Source organism: Henningerozyma blattae, chromosome 1 (assembly GCF_000315915.1).
Source record: "Henningerozyma blattae CBS 6284 chromosome 1, complete genome".
In the NCBI taxonomy this organism is placed as follows: Eukaryota; Fungi; Ascomycota; class Saccharomycetes; order Saccharomycetales; family Saccharomycetaceae; genus Henningerozyma; species Henningerozyma blattae.
In genome coordinates this window covers 2,510,104-2,524,147 of record NC_020185.1, presented here as the reverse complement: position 1 = coordinate 2,524,147, position 14,044 = coordinate 2,510,104, and the positions used below count along the sequence as shown (strand labels likewise).

Below are 14,044 nucleotides of genomic sequence, written 5' to 3'. Positions count from 1 at the left end.
ACATTTTTATGACATTAATGTATTTACAGCCCATTTGACACTTAGAGTTCTTAAATCAGTGTATGTCTGGCCAACACCTACAAATAATATTGGAATACCGGTAGCATATACCATATTTACCATAGTACCAAGCATTTCACCAACAGTATCACACTTAGATATAATAAAAAAATCTAAATTTCTTGCTTTCCCAAATGCATCATTAAAGTTTTTAGCTTGCTGGACGGAATCAGTCCCAACTAGAGCTTCACCGACCATAATAATTTTATCTGGTTTAGCTTGTTCAGCAAACGCTTTCAATGGGGACATCAATGTAGCATCATTATGTCTTCTACCAGCTGTATCCATTAAAACAATGTCAAACCCAGTATCTTTCGCGTACTTGATCGCTTGTTTAGCAATTTTAGTGACTAAATCAGAGCCCCCATAGCCAGCTTCAAATAATTCAACAAAATCGTTACCTGATTTACCTCTCTTATTTTTTGAACCACGAACGTGAGACTCATCAGTCAATTGAGCTAAATTTTCAACGTGCACTCTTAATTGTTCAACAGCACCAGATCTGAATGTATCGCATGCTACAATTAAAACTTTTTGGTTATTTTGTAAGAGCCAAAATGCTAATTTTGATAAATTTGTAGATTTTCCAACACCATTTACACCAACTACAGAAAAAACGTACGGCTGTTTTTTACCTTCACTATCTAAGATAGAAGTCTTTTTTTGAATTTCATGTAATAAGTCAACAGACACATTTGGCATTAAAATTTGTGTTAGTGCCTTAGTTAATGATTCTCGAGCAGTATTTTCAACACTGGTCCAGATGGCAGTCTTAGAACCGACTAAATCACGAGAAACTTGATCCGCTAAATAGTTAGCAGCTTCTGGGGCAACATTTTTAGAAATTAATTGCTTTTTTAGCTTGTCAAGCACTGAAAGAAGATCCTTCTCAGTAATTATTTTATTACCAATTACATGTTTTTGCAAGAAGCTAAAACCTGACATGAAGTAGCCGCTATTATTATTGATATCCTTTTCTTCATCATTATTTTTGTTAGAGGTCAGCAAATCATCGATTTCCTTAATTAAATAATCACCATTTTTTTCTCTGCTGCCAAATTGTTCTTTGTTAATTATCGGTTCTGGAGTGGGGCTATTGTTACTGCTGGGGTCTCTATCAGATTCAGAGAAATCCAATTTTGATGCTTCAGCAGTATTAATCTCTTCCATCATACCATCACGACCCCATTTTCTACCACCGCTTGTACTTGTCTTTTTAGCTTCTCTTATCCTCTTGTGTACCAATTTTTCTGGAGAGCCATTTATTTCTTTAGTTTCAAGTTCTGATAATGTTGTGAGTTTGGCCTTTATTGATTCTTCATATTTAACTTTTAAATATTTATCATATTTACTTAAATCTTCTTCCATATCATTCAAGATAAACACTTGGCTATGCTCATTTGCATTGGTCTTATATTGGTTTAAATTTTCGGATACTGACGTTGATAGTTCTAAGGAATCCCATAAGTCAATTGCTAGTTTTAATAATTCTTCTGAATCTCTATTCAGTTCTAATGATAACTCTGCGTATGTAACTACAAAATATATTTCAGGCTGCTTATTAACATGAAACATGGCGCAAAAGTTTTTGACAGATTTTTTAGAACTAACACTACTGTTTACAACGAAGACACTAAATTTTTTCGTGATATCATCCTTCTTTGTGGCTGGAGAAACAATTAATTGATTAATGAAGGCATTGATTTGAGCCTCTTGGAACTTTTTTCCTAAAGGGTTATATTGGTAAAGAACAGTGCCTTGTGGGGTGAGAATTGCTAGTTGTTCAAACATTCTTCTATTCGCTTTTAAAATTAGTCTAGAGGGTGAATGTATAGGACACGGCAGATATCTACTTGAGAAGTAATAATATTTTTTATAGTTATTTATATAGGTATAAATATTATATGATTTTACTTCCCTAGTTTTCTTATTTTTTTTTTTCTATTAGACTCCCAATAATATATTATTTTCACGAATTCTATAATTCAAAGAAGATTAAGCATTTTCGGAATTTTATAATCTATAAGCTAATAGGAAAACAACTATTAAATAATAAATTAAAAAAAAATACCAAAAATACGAAGAGTTTAAAGACAAAGAATTATGCATTTTGAGGATGAGGTTAAATAATCTCATGATTTTTATACTTTGCAAATTTGTGAAGTTATTCTGACGGTGTGAAAGAATATAAATTCAAAATGTCAAGTTTTTATTTACACTAATACATTTATTGTTTACGTATAATAGATTACTATATTATATACATAAGTTATCTTAGTTTCACTCATCATAACTGCCAAAAGTAAATAGCCCTCCCCCAGTAGTACGAGAGTGTCTTGAAAAATAATCGAAATCAATTGAAATAGCATTGGCTAATAATACTGCCCTTTGATCTAAGTTAAGAACATGATTACTCAATTGTTCTTTAGAATATACACCTTCAAAACTCTGTTGGGAATTGAATCTGATAATATACACACCTGTATCAGTGAAAAACTCTCGGCCTAAACCTACCCAGTTTCTGTCAACACCAGCAATCACTTTATTAGATTGGTCTAGTACTGGGAATTCAAAAGATAAAAATGGAGCATCTATGGCCCCAAATTGATCAAAACTAGCATTGTTATAATTGTTATTATCAGCAGTTGCTTCTTCTTTAAAGCTGTTAGTAAATAAATCATAACGGCGTCTCCATAAATGCCAACTTTGAATAGATTCCCCTATAAGAGTACCGTTATTATCATGCATATTGACTGGTTGTCCATTACGTTCAACTGTTAATGGTGGTAATAAAGCTTTGATATGAGAGTTAATCCAAGAAAATGGTCTTCTAATGGTTAGAACTACATTTCCCCAATTATCAAATATATCTACCGTAAAAGGTCTGTGTAATTTAGAGAATTGTCTCATTATCATCTTGCTAATGGAAAAATCTCTTTCCATTATATAACCAATTTTATTACCCATTGTATTCATTATTACATACTTATTAGCTTGCTCATAGCCTAAGAATATATTCATCATTTCAATTTGTCTTTCAATCACAATGGTTGGTTCTTTGAGTAATGTTTGTACAACGGGGTGGTATGGTTGAATGATTGTTGCTGACTGGCTATTTCCATAATTGAATGAGTTATTATTGTTTCCGTTATCCTTAGTTGAATGATTAAAAGAATTATTTTGATAAGCATTGTTATAAGAATTTAAGTTTTGGTCATTATAGGTTGGATGCCTAATGCGTCTAAAAGATCCATTTCTGATAATATGAGAATTCGTAGAATATAAGCATCGAAGAAAAATAGTACTTTGAATCGATGGTTTTTTAAGTATTGGTAGCATGCTTATAAAATACCTTTTTTCATATGTTTTAAGGTTATTTTTAAATACACTTAGCTTAAGTCAGTTCTTTTAAGCATTGCCGAAATCCTCAAAAAATACAGGCAAAAATCAGTAAATCTCAAATAGTCTAAAAAAATACAGAAAAACTACTTCTTTATGCTTTAAAACACAACTATACCAACATTACATAATCTTAACATGATATATCTAGTAAAAAATTAAATTTAAGTAAATTTAATACATTCCTTACTTCTGAATCACTTTCCAACTTTATCTCTTTCTTTTAAAAAAAAGTAGAAGCGGTGGCTCAATGGTAGAGCTTTTGACTCCAATTTTCACTTAGTTGTTATCAAAGGGTTGCAGGTTCAATTCCTGTCCGTTTCATTTTTGAAAATTTAATTGTCAGTCACGTGAGTTTATTGTATATTTTGATTTAATAGAGCAATTAATTAATTGTGTTGTTTTTAATTCCAATAGTAATGAATAGAAGTTTAAAAATAACATTTACTCTAAGTTTAATAACTTAGCTATAGTTAATTAACCGACCATAATTTTTAGTTTCTCTACATATTGATATAACTTGATCTTGTTAGAAAAAATTACGAAATTATATTTTTATCTAAAAAAAAATAGTATTTACACACTTTCATAATTTATTTTAATCTTTAAATAAGAAGATATATTAGTGATTGAATATATTGAGACTTGTAAAAATAATATATTCATTAAATACGTAATTTACCCTTCTTTTTTTATTTTTAACTATTATCAATATCAAGAATTTAATCTATTTAACGTAATAGATCTTGAGATAAAAATACTTTTGAATAAACTAGATATAATTCATTTCCTCATAACTTTTAATGATATATTTTTACGAGGATGTTTACAGAACTAATACGAACTTATAAGTTCCTATATGTCACAATTTTTGTGATTCCAATCTATGTATCTTGTAAATTCCTCCTCCTTCTTCTATTGCAGCAAGTCGGAGTTCTAACTATATTATACTTGGTATAAAGGCTCTATTTATCTAACTGTGTATGGTAATTAAGATATTAATATTTTACTCTAGACTTAGAAACTCAACCCGTTCGTTGCTTTCTTCATTTGTTCTTCCTGTAAGATTGTTCCTTTTTATATTCACATTCTCGAGTTCTTGTTCTATGTTTGTTTTTCGTGTCACCTGATTTGTGTCTGACCTTGATAAATCTATACATAATTATTAATCCTTGAAATCACGTGATAAATATTCTTAGAATATGTGTCACTATAAATGGAGAGAGACGCGATCTAGCGCCACTGTGGCGTTGAAAAAATTCATTTAAAATCTTATGAGCCTTGAGAATCATGTAAAGTAGATTGAAGACAATCCTAGAAAGCGTATTTCATTGCATAATATTCTTAATCAAACTTGTGGTTTCATAAAACTATTTATTTAATATTCAAGGACACTAAATCGAAGTCTTAATAGAACGAACCAGATATGAACAACAACGAGCAGAAGCATCATGCTGATTACGTATCATTTTCTACCAATGCAGATAAAAAGGATACATTCGATATGATGATAATGTCTTATCAAGCTCTAAGTGCTGATCAAGATAATTGGGTTTGTAATCTATCTAATGCTTCATCTCTAATATGGCATGCTTATAAATCTTTAAACATTAACGTGAACTGGACTGGTTTTTATCTAGCAAATACCCCATGTACACTTCTTTTAGGGCCATTCCAAGGGAAGGTAGCTTGCCAGGAGATTCAATTTGGTAAGGGTGTTTGTGGCACCGCAGCATCAGCTCAACAGACTCAAGTAGTTAGTGATGTAAATAAATTTCCAGGCCATATTGCTTGTGATGGCGAAACAAAGAGTGAGATTGTTGTTCCAATAGTCTCTGCTGAGGGCAAAACCCTTGGCGTTATTGATTTAGATTGTTTAGATTTTGATGCATTTAATGAAATTGATAAAGAATACTTGGAAAAATTGGCCTCTGAGATAGTCAAGAGTTGTAGGTTCTGAAACAAATTTTAAAATTAAATAAATGAATAAATATGGCCATCATTTAGCGTTTAACTATTTTGTATGTAAATTATAATGTTCTTAGACAACAGTTTGCTTTATAAGAATATAAATCACTGGTAATTTAATCAAACTCTTATTTACCAAAAATGAAAAAAAAAGTTAATAATAATGATATGGTGTAATTAAATATCTGCATTCTAGAATATAGAGCAACAATTGCTATTGTATGTGTAATAATTATTAATGTGTTAAGAAGGCCCTCAACAATTCTAAAATAGGGTATTGTTTATCACTAACCCTGGGTTTTTTGTTTTCTTTCCACTTTCGTTTGAAAAAATTTTATCAAATGCGATGAGCATCTTAAAAAAAGAAAGCGCCTGCATAAAAAAAATCCTCAATTAATAAGAATAATAATTCTAAAATTGAAAAAAAAGCAAACGTAGTCGATCCTAATCTGTCAGATATTAAAATGGCTAAAAAGGTAGAAGTTTCACATAACAAAAAGAAGAGATCTGCTGAAGAGAGTTCTAAAACAGATGCCTTGAAAGATGAAGAATTTTTGGTCGATGGATTGTTAGATATTGAGGCAAGTGACAGTGAAAACGATGACGATGACGATGAATTTGAATCTGCTGCAGAAAATGAAGAAGAAACTCATAAATTTATGGAAGGAAAAGAAGATGAAGAAGAAGAGGATTCAGATTCAGAATTCAATAAATTGTTAGCTGAAGAAGATGACGCTAATAGTGAGGATTATAATTCATCAGACTTTTCTGATAATTCAGAATCTTCGTCTTTGTTGAAAGATAATCTTTCTGGTTCTACTTTACATAGTATTGCTGATACAAATATCTATACAAAATACTCAGATGGAAGAGAAAGAATAATCAGACCTGAAATAAATCCAGTTTATGATAGTGATGATAGTGATGTGGAAACTAAAAATACTATAGGTAACATTCCATTATCAGCTTATGATGAAATGCCTCATATTGGTTATGATATTAATGGTAAGAGAATTATGAGACCAGCAAAGGGTTCTGCCTTAGATCAATTATTAGATTCGATTGAATTACCAGAAGGTTGGACTGGTTTACTAGATCAAAATTCTGGTTCTAGTTTGAACTTAACTGAAGAAGAATTAGAATTAATTTCAAAGATTCAAAAGAATGAACAAACTGATGAAAGTATTAATCCATATGAACCATTAGTTGATTGGTTTACTAGACACGAAGAAGTTATGCCTTTAACTGCTATTCCTGAACCTAAGAGAAGGTTTGTTCCATCAAAGAATGAAGCTAAAAGGGTTATGAAAATTGTCAAAGCTATTAGAGAAGGTAGAATTATTCCTCCTAAGAAGTTAAAGGAAATGAGAGCAAAAGAAAATAATGAAGAATTTCAATATGATTTATGGGGTGATGCACCAGAAATGGAAGATCATGTCATGACATTAAGAGCTCCTAAACTTCCTCCACCAACTAATGATGAAAGTTATAATCCTCCAGAAGAATACTTACTGTCACCTGAAGAAAAGGAGGACTGGGAAAATACTGAACATAGTGAAAGAGAAAGAAATTTTGTGCCTCAAAAATACAATGCTTTAAGAAAAGTCCCAGGTTACACAGAATCTGTTCGTGAAAGATTCGAGAGATCTTTGGATTTGTACTTAGCTCCCCGTGTTCGTAAGAATAAATTAAATATTGATCCAGACTCATTAATTCCAGAATTACCTTCTCCTAAGGATTTAAGACCTTTCCCAATTCACTGTTCAACCGTTTATTCTGGTCATAAAGGAAAAATACGTGCTATTTCTATTGATCCAAGTGGGTTATGGTTGGCCACTGGTTCTGATGATGGGACTGTCAGAATCTGGGAAATTTTAACTGGTAGAGAAATGTATAAAGTTACTCTAATTAATTCGGATAATACAGATGATCATATTGAAAGTTTAGAATGGAATCCAGATGCTTCTACTGGTATTTTAGCTGTAGCTGCTGGGGAAAATATCTATTTAATTGTCCCTCCAATTTTTGGATTTGATATTGAAAATGTTGGTAAGACAAAGATCGAATATGGTTTTGGTTTTGATACATTTGGCACAGTAAATAAATCTAATCTTGCTGTTAATGGTGATAGCGATGATGATGCAGAAAATGAAGCAACTACTGGAGTCAAGAAACAGATTGCCCAATGGAATAAACCATCAGAAAGTCAAGTAGAAAAAGATATCTGCATTGTAATTACATGTAAAAAGACTGTTAAAAAGGTTTCTTGGCATAGAAAAGGTGATTATTTCGTTTCTGTCCAGCCAGATGCAGGTAATACCTCAGTTTTAATTCATCAAGTCTCAAAACATTTAACTCAATCTCCGTTTAAGAAATCAAAAGGTATCGTTATGGATGCAAAGTTTCACCCATTTAAACCTCAATTATTCGTATGTTCTCAAAGATATATTAGAATTTACGATTTATCACAACAAATATTGGTCAAGAAATTATTGCCTGGTGCACGTTGGTTATCGAAGATAGATATCCACCCAAGAGGGGATAATGTCATTGCATCATCATTCGACAAAAGAGTACTGTGGCACGATTTGGATCTTGCTAACACTCCATATAAAACTTTAAGATATCATGATAAAGCTGTTAGAACTGTCAACTTTCATAAAAAGCTCCCATTATTTTCATCTGCTGCAGATGATGGTACTATTCATATCTTCCATTCCACTGTATATGATGACATGATGAAGAATCCATTAATTGTTCCATTAAAAAAATTAACTGGTCATAAGATAGTGAATAGTTTAGGTGCTCTTGATGCTATCTGGCATCCAAGAGAAGCTTGGTTATTCTCAGCTGGTGCTGACAACACAGCTCGCTTATGGACTACCTAGTCGAACTTAATTACCCAAATATTCCATTAAAAACTCTACAGATTTCTTTTATGTACATTAGTAAATATATAAGATTTTTTAAATTGAAATATCTTTAAATTGGTTTATATGTTCCCAATATCAACTATAAGAATACACATATGCAGAGTTACATGTCAAACTGTTCCATTTCCCTCATTGCATCTTCATCATCTTCATAATTGTCATTATATTGCTGTTGTTCTAGTACATCCGCCTCATTGTTTAGTGAAAGTTTAGAATTAGATTCAAATAATAACTCTTTTTCTAAATCTTCTAATTCAGAAAATGAAGCTTTCTTAGTGGCACTTAAACCTTTACTATTTGGCAGATTTAATTCAGCGTTATTTACTATCTGTATTCTGGCTGGAGTTCCAGATACCGAACCCCTTTGTTGATTTTGATTTTCTCTATTTTTATCATCTGTATTAAAGCTAGTAGAACTGGAATTTTGTTGTGCGTAAGTGGATTTATTAGTTTTAGATATGATATATAGTTCATCTTCTTGTTCTTCGCTATTCGTAGTGCTTGGTGTCTGGTTAATAATTGGAGAGCTTTGATTAGTATTTAGATTATAAGATAATACTGGGTTAGTATTAATAGAAGTAGTATGTTCAGCATTTTGGAATTTTAAAGTTTGGTTTAAATCACTTTCATTATTTGTTTCTTCTGGAATAATATTATCATTACTGTTATTTTCTTGGTACATTTCTTTACTGGTAGGTAGGCCTAGCTGTGAACAAAGTAAATCAAGCCTATATTCTCGTAATTGTCTATCTGTTTTGCCAAGATCATGAGTTAACTTAATAAAATCCTTGAAGCGTGCCTTAGGGAATAGTTCATGGGCCCATAATTGATAAAATTGAACAATATTGGATAAGTTATCGTAATTTGATTTTCTTTTCGAAATCCTTATTCTTTTGGGCGCATTTTTCATTATAAACGGCAGCCCTTTCTGGCATAGCAATCTTTCAGATGTCAGCTTTATTTGTGGTACTCTTGTTCTAGTAACCACTGCAGCAGGATCTGAAATTATTGGATCCACAACACTGGTTGGGTCAACGTCAATATCATTGACTGTGTCAGCATCTATCGCATCAGCATTGTTGTTAATATTAAAATCCTCTAGAAATCTAGACTCATCGGTATCCATTGTGTGAAATGTATGAATAATAATAATAGAATAACTTATAATTCGTGTTTGTATCTCTTGTTTTAGTTCACTGGTCTTCGAAATAAAGTCGTTTTTTCAACTTTATATTTTACGTATCGCTTACGCGTCAATATATAAAGAATAATCTGTATGCAAGATTTACTTTCAATGATTAGCATGTCATTTTCATATTAAAAATTGATTTAGTTTACTATTTAAGTCTATTATTGCATGTGAATTGCAGGCCAACATATCTTTAAGAATACAGTAGCACCTCTTCTATGTCTTTTTTGTAAATCAAAGTACGGAGCGCTATGCTAATATAGTTAAACTATTTTAAAAATTTTCGTTATAAGGTTAATAATGTTCATTACTAGGTTCATTTATTCAAGTATTTATATATGTTTAAAGGTATAATAATCAAATATCTTTTGATTCTTATCTTCAAGAATACATCAATGGTCACCTTGTACGATCATTACTTCCGTGCATCACAATGTAACTTTTTGCCGTTTTTTTTGCCCGATTAGATCTCTAATTTTCTATTATTTTTCAGATATTTTCTTAACTGTTAAAAAATTGATAATTAAATCAAGAATGATTTACTATTCAACTGTCGTTTATATTTAATAATATAATTCTCATACAACTAGAATTGCCAAAGCGTTTCAAATTGATAACTGTAACAATTCAAAAATGTTTGGCCAAAATCGTCCAGCATTTGGTAATAACCAAGGGTTTGGAGGGTCATCCTCCAGTCCTTTTGGTATGCAACAGAACCAGCAGCAACAAAATAGCAGCTTTGGGAATGCTAATTCTAATACCACTAGCCAATCACCATTTGGTGGGTTTGGATCAGGTGGAGCATCAACCTCGGGCACTTCTTCAATGTTTGGTAATTCCAATAATGCTAATAGGCCTTTCAGTGCTACTGGAACAAATAATAATGTAGGTGGATCTCTTTTCGGAGGTGGTTTAACAGGTGGTGCTAACATTACAGCAACATCAACCTCATCTAATCCAATGGGTGGCTTGTCTGGTGCTGGTTCAGGCACTGCAATTAAACCCTATACCGCCTTTCAAGATAAAGATGCAACTACGGGAAGTATTAATGTATATCAATCAATCTCATGTATGCCAGAATATCGAAACTTTTCTCCAGAAGAATTAAGATTTCAGGATTATCAAGCTAATAGAAAGTTTGCAACTTCAAATACTAATCAATTTGGTACCACCTCCAATAGCATTGGAACATCTGGCTTTGGTAACACGTCAGGTGGGCTGTTTGGCCAACAAAATAATATGACATCTGGAACAGGATTTGGCTCAAATTCATCAAATACTGGTACAAATCAGTTTGGCAATAATGCAGGTGGGTTTTTGAATAATTCTTCAAATACCACGAATTCTTTTGCTTCAAGTAATAACAACACCTTTGGTATGAATAATTCAGCTGGCTCTTCGTTATTTGGTAACAATCAAAATAATAGTACTAATGGTGGCCTATTTGGACAAAATAATACTACTACTAATAATAATAATATGGGTAGATTTGGGCAGCAGAATAATGCTTTTGGAACAAATAACGCTAGTAATGCAGGTACAGGCTTATTTGGTCAAAATAATGGCCAAAAAGGAAATGGCTTATTTGGCCAAAACAATAATAATAGTTTTGGTAATAATGCCCAACAAGCAGGGGGTTTTTTTGGTCAATCTGCTAACAACCAGCAGGCAGGTGGTATCTTTGGTCAATCTAATATGCAAACTTCTAATAATAGCAATGCCGCTGGGGGCTTATTTGGTAATAAGCAGGGAACTAGCTTATTTGGACAAGCTACTTCCACTCAACAAAGTGGTGGCTTGTTTGGACAATCTAATACTAATTCTAATCAGCAATCTAATAATTTATTTGGCCAATCTAATAATAATCAAAGTGGAGGTTTATTTGGACAAAATTCTGGTAGCCAACAACAATCAGGAAGCTTATTTGGACAGCCAAATAACCAACAATCTGGAGGGTTGTTCGGCCAATCCAATAACAACCAACAGCAAGGTAGAAGTTTGTTTGGTCAAACAAATAGCAATTTCTCGGGTTTTGGCCAGCAAACCCAAACTCAAGCATCAGGTGGATTATTTGGTAATAAATCTACCTCCGGTAGTTTGTTCAGTCAATCAAACCAGAACAATGGATTTGGATCTAATATGAATTCTAATACTGGTGGTATATTTGGACAAAATAACAATCAGCAACAACAAGGTGGTGGCTTGTTTGGTCAAAATAATAACCAATCGCAACAAGGAGGTGGATTATTTGGGCAAAATAACAGCCAACAGCAGCCTGGTGGATTATTTGGTCAAAATAATTCTCAACAATCTAATTCATTGTTTGGAAACAAACCGGGGGGCTCAGCTGGTGGGTTATTTGGTAATAATAATAATAGCTCGGGTCAACCAGGTAGCTTATTTGGGAATAATAACTCTCAGCAGCAAAATGGTGGGTTGTTTGGATCTAGGCCTGCCACCCAGTCTAATGGCTTGTTTGGTAACAATTCGAACCAAAACTCTTTAACAAACAATACAGGAGGCTTATTTGGTAATAAAACTAGCAACTCAGCGGGCCTTTTAGGAAATAATACCGCTGCATCTAACGCAGGTGGGCTCTTTGGAAATTCAGCTGCTAACAGCACAACGAGTGGTGGGTTATTTGGCTCTAGTCAGAATACTCAAGCTGGTTCATTGTTTGATGCTAAGCAGAATCCACAATCTGGTGGGCTATTTGGCAATAATTCTAATACATCTAGTACTGCTGGCGGATTATTTGGTGCAAAGCCAACCATAGGAAATAATTCAAGCCTACCCTTCGGTAATTCAAGTACCATCGCAACCTCAGGAAATTCTCTATTTAGTACTAATAATGCAAACCAACTAAACTCATCAACTTTAAGTCTCATTGGCTCTCAGCAACATACCTCTGTTAGTGACCCATATGGCACAAATGAGTTATTCTCTAGAATAACTGTTCCAAGCTCGTTAGTTCCCAAACCAAATCCCATGATTACTAAAATAGAAAGCTTGGCTAAAAATAATAAACTTACATCTGCATATAAGTTAAATCCTACTCCTCTATTTTCTAATCTGAAATCGAAATCTAGGACTGTATCTTCTACCCTAACTTTAGGTTCTTCCACTAATAACACCCATCAACCTAAATCACTCCCTGATACAAATGCGACTGTTACTTCTGGATCACTATTATTAGGTGATGTAAAAAATAATTCAAATGATGCAATTTTATCTGTTTCTAATATGTTTGGAAATAATAAAATGCAAGACTTTAAGACATTATTGATTAATAGGCGAGAGAAAGCTCAGGCTCTTGAAAATAGAATTTCAAGTACAGATGAAGATCCTAGTACCAGACTTACATTTAAAGTTAGTTCTAAGAAAGAATGCAAGGATAGCGATCAAGAAAAGAGTAGTACGGAATCATCGATATTTGATCAACCCCAATTCACTCCCACTATTAGCAGTTCAAAGAATAAAATTATTGACGACGAAAAGAAAGCACATTATGAGGAAATGGATAAATCGAAATCCAGAACATCTTCCAATGATTTTACTCAAACTAATATTATGAAAAAGGCATCAATAGATGATGAAGATGATATTACATGGCTAGATAATGGGTATTCTATTTCACCATCTCTTGAAACACTAAGTTCTATGAGTATTTTACAGTTAAGAAAGGTGTCCGGCTTAACGGTTTCTCATCCTCCGTACGGTAAAATTGAATTTCAGGCTCCAGTTGATCTATCTACTGTTCCAATCATTCCATTATGTGGAGATATCATTAGTTTGACAAATGATAGCTTTTTGATCGAAAATGAGGAAGGTGATGGAAATGCACTAAATGGAATGAATGTGGCTGCTAAAATTACCAGATATAATTGTTTTCCAATAAGAAAAGAAAACAAGGAATACATAAAGGATCCAAGTCATCCATTGATGCAAAGACATATCGAAAGATTAAAATCGATGCCTGGTGTTACATTTGAAAGCTTTGATCCAACAACTGGTATGTATGTTTTTTCTAGTCCAAATATTGTGTCTGTATTTCTGTAATGCGTTTGTAATATATATAACACCTTAAAATATTGAGCATAATCTTTGTTTTTTCCAATCCAATTAGCTAGCAGTTAACAAATATAAAGAAATAAAATACAGAGGCATTCAAAACAAGGAAGATAACTCCATTTTTGGTTGTACATGAACATAGAAGTTTACTAAAAACAGAAAGTAAATCTTCGTTGGATGATTTTTTATCATAATTATATTCTATATTGCAGAGGCGACAAATTCATGTATTATTCATATATGTATAATTTATATACTTTTAGCTTTGGCATCTAGGATAGACTACACTCTCCTCTACATTATAGCATCCTAAGTTAATCATTGCCAGAAGTCTATATTGTATATTTTTATACGGGTATACAAGAAGATGAATTGAATTAAGTATAACATTAAGATGGGTTTACAAAGCATATTTAGTATTTAT

At 32.4% G+C, this 14,044-nt stretch overlaps 6 protein-coding genes and 1 non-coding gene across 7 annotated transcripts; 4 read left to right on the top strand and 3 right to left on the bottom strand.

Annotated features, from left to right (window-relative positions):
* Window positions 1–6: 6 nt before the first annotated feature.
* Window positions 7–1,851, bottom strand: SRP101 (Signal recognition particle receptor subunit alpha; the record flags this gene model as incomplete). Its single annotated transcript, XM_004178272.1, has 1 exon — window positions 7–1,851. The coding sequence occupies one exon, from the start codon at window positions 1,849–1,851 to the stop codon at window positions 7–9; it is 1,845 nt and encodes a 614-aa protein (XP_004178320.1).
* A 489-nt stretch (window positions 1,852–2,340) lies between these two features.
* On the bottom strand, window positions 2,341–3,399 carry AIM25 (Aim25p; the record flags this gene model as incomplete). Its single annotated transcript, XM_004178271.1, has 1 exon — window positions 2,341–3,399. One exon carries the CDS (start codon window positions 3,397–3,399, stop codon window positions 2,341–2,343), a length of 1,059 nt encoding a protein of 352 aa, XP_004178319.1.
* A 296-nt stretch (window positions 3,400–3,695) lies between these two features.
* Window positions 3,696–3,783, top strand: TBLA0Atrna6W. Its single transcript is given in 2 exon segments — window positions 3,696–3,732; window positions 3,747–3,783. It is a non-coding gene; the product is annotated as a tRNA-Trp (tRNA).
* Window positions 3,784–4,885: 1,102 nt separating this feature from the next.
* Window positions 4,886–5,419, top strand: TBLA0A10200 (L-methionine (R)-S-oxide reductase; the record flags this gene model as incomplete). Its single annotated transcript, XM_004178270.1, has 1 exon — window positions 4,886–5,419. The coding sequence occupies one exon, from the start codon at window positions 4,886–4,888 to the stop codon at window positions 5,417–5,419; it is 534 nt and encodes a 177-aa protein (XP_004178318.1).
* Window positions 5,420–5,891: 472 nt separating this feature from the next.
* ERB1 (ribosome biogenesis protein ERB1) lies at window positions 5,892–8,315 on the top strand (the record flags this gene model as incomplete). Its single annotated transcript, XM_004178269.1, has 1 exon — window positions 5,892–8,315. The coding sequence occupies one exon, from the start codon at window positions 5,892–5,894 to the stop codon at window positions 8,313–8,315; it is 2,424 nt and encodes an 807-aa protein (XP_004178317.1).
* A 148-nt stretch (window positions 8,316–8,463) lies between these two features.
* On the bottom strand, window positions 8,464–9,486 carry CSM3 (Csm3p; the record flags this gene model as incomplete). The annotated part of the gene is made up of 1 exon (XM_004178268.1): window positions 8,464–9,486. One exon carries the CDS (start codon window positions 9,484–9,486, stop codon window positions 8,464–8,466), a length of 1,023 nt encoding a protein of 340 aa, XP_004178316.1.
* Window positions 9,487–10,182: 696 nt separating this feature from the next.
* NUP116 (FG-nucleoporin NUP116) lies at window positions 10,183–13,608 on the top strand (the record flags this gene model as incomplete). Its single annotated transcript, XM_004178267.1, has 1 exon — window positions 10,183–13,608. One exon carries the CDS (start codon window positions 10,183–10,185, stop codon window positions 13,606–13,608), a length of 3,426 nt encoding a protein of 1,141 aa, XP_004178315.1.
* Between the last annotated feature and the right edge of the window lie 436 nt (window positions 13,609–14,044).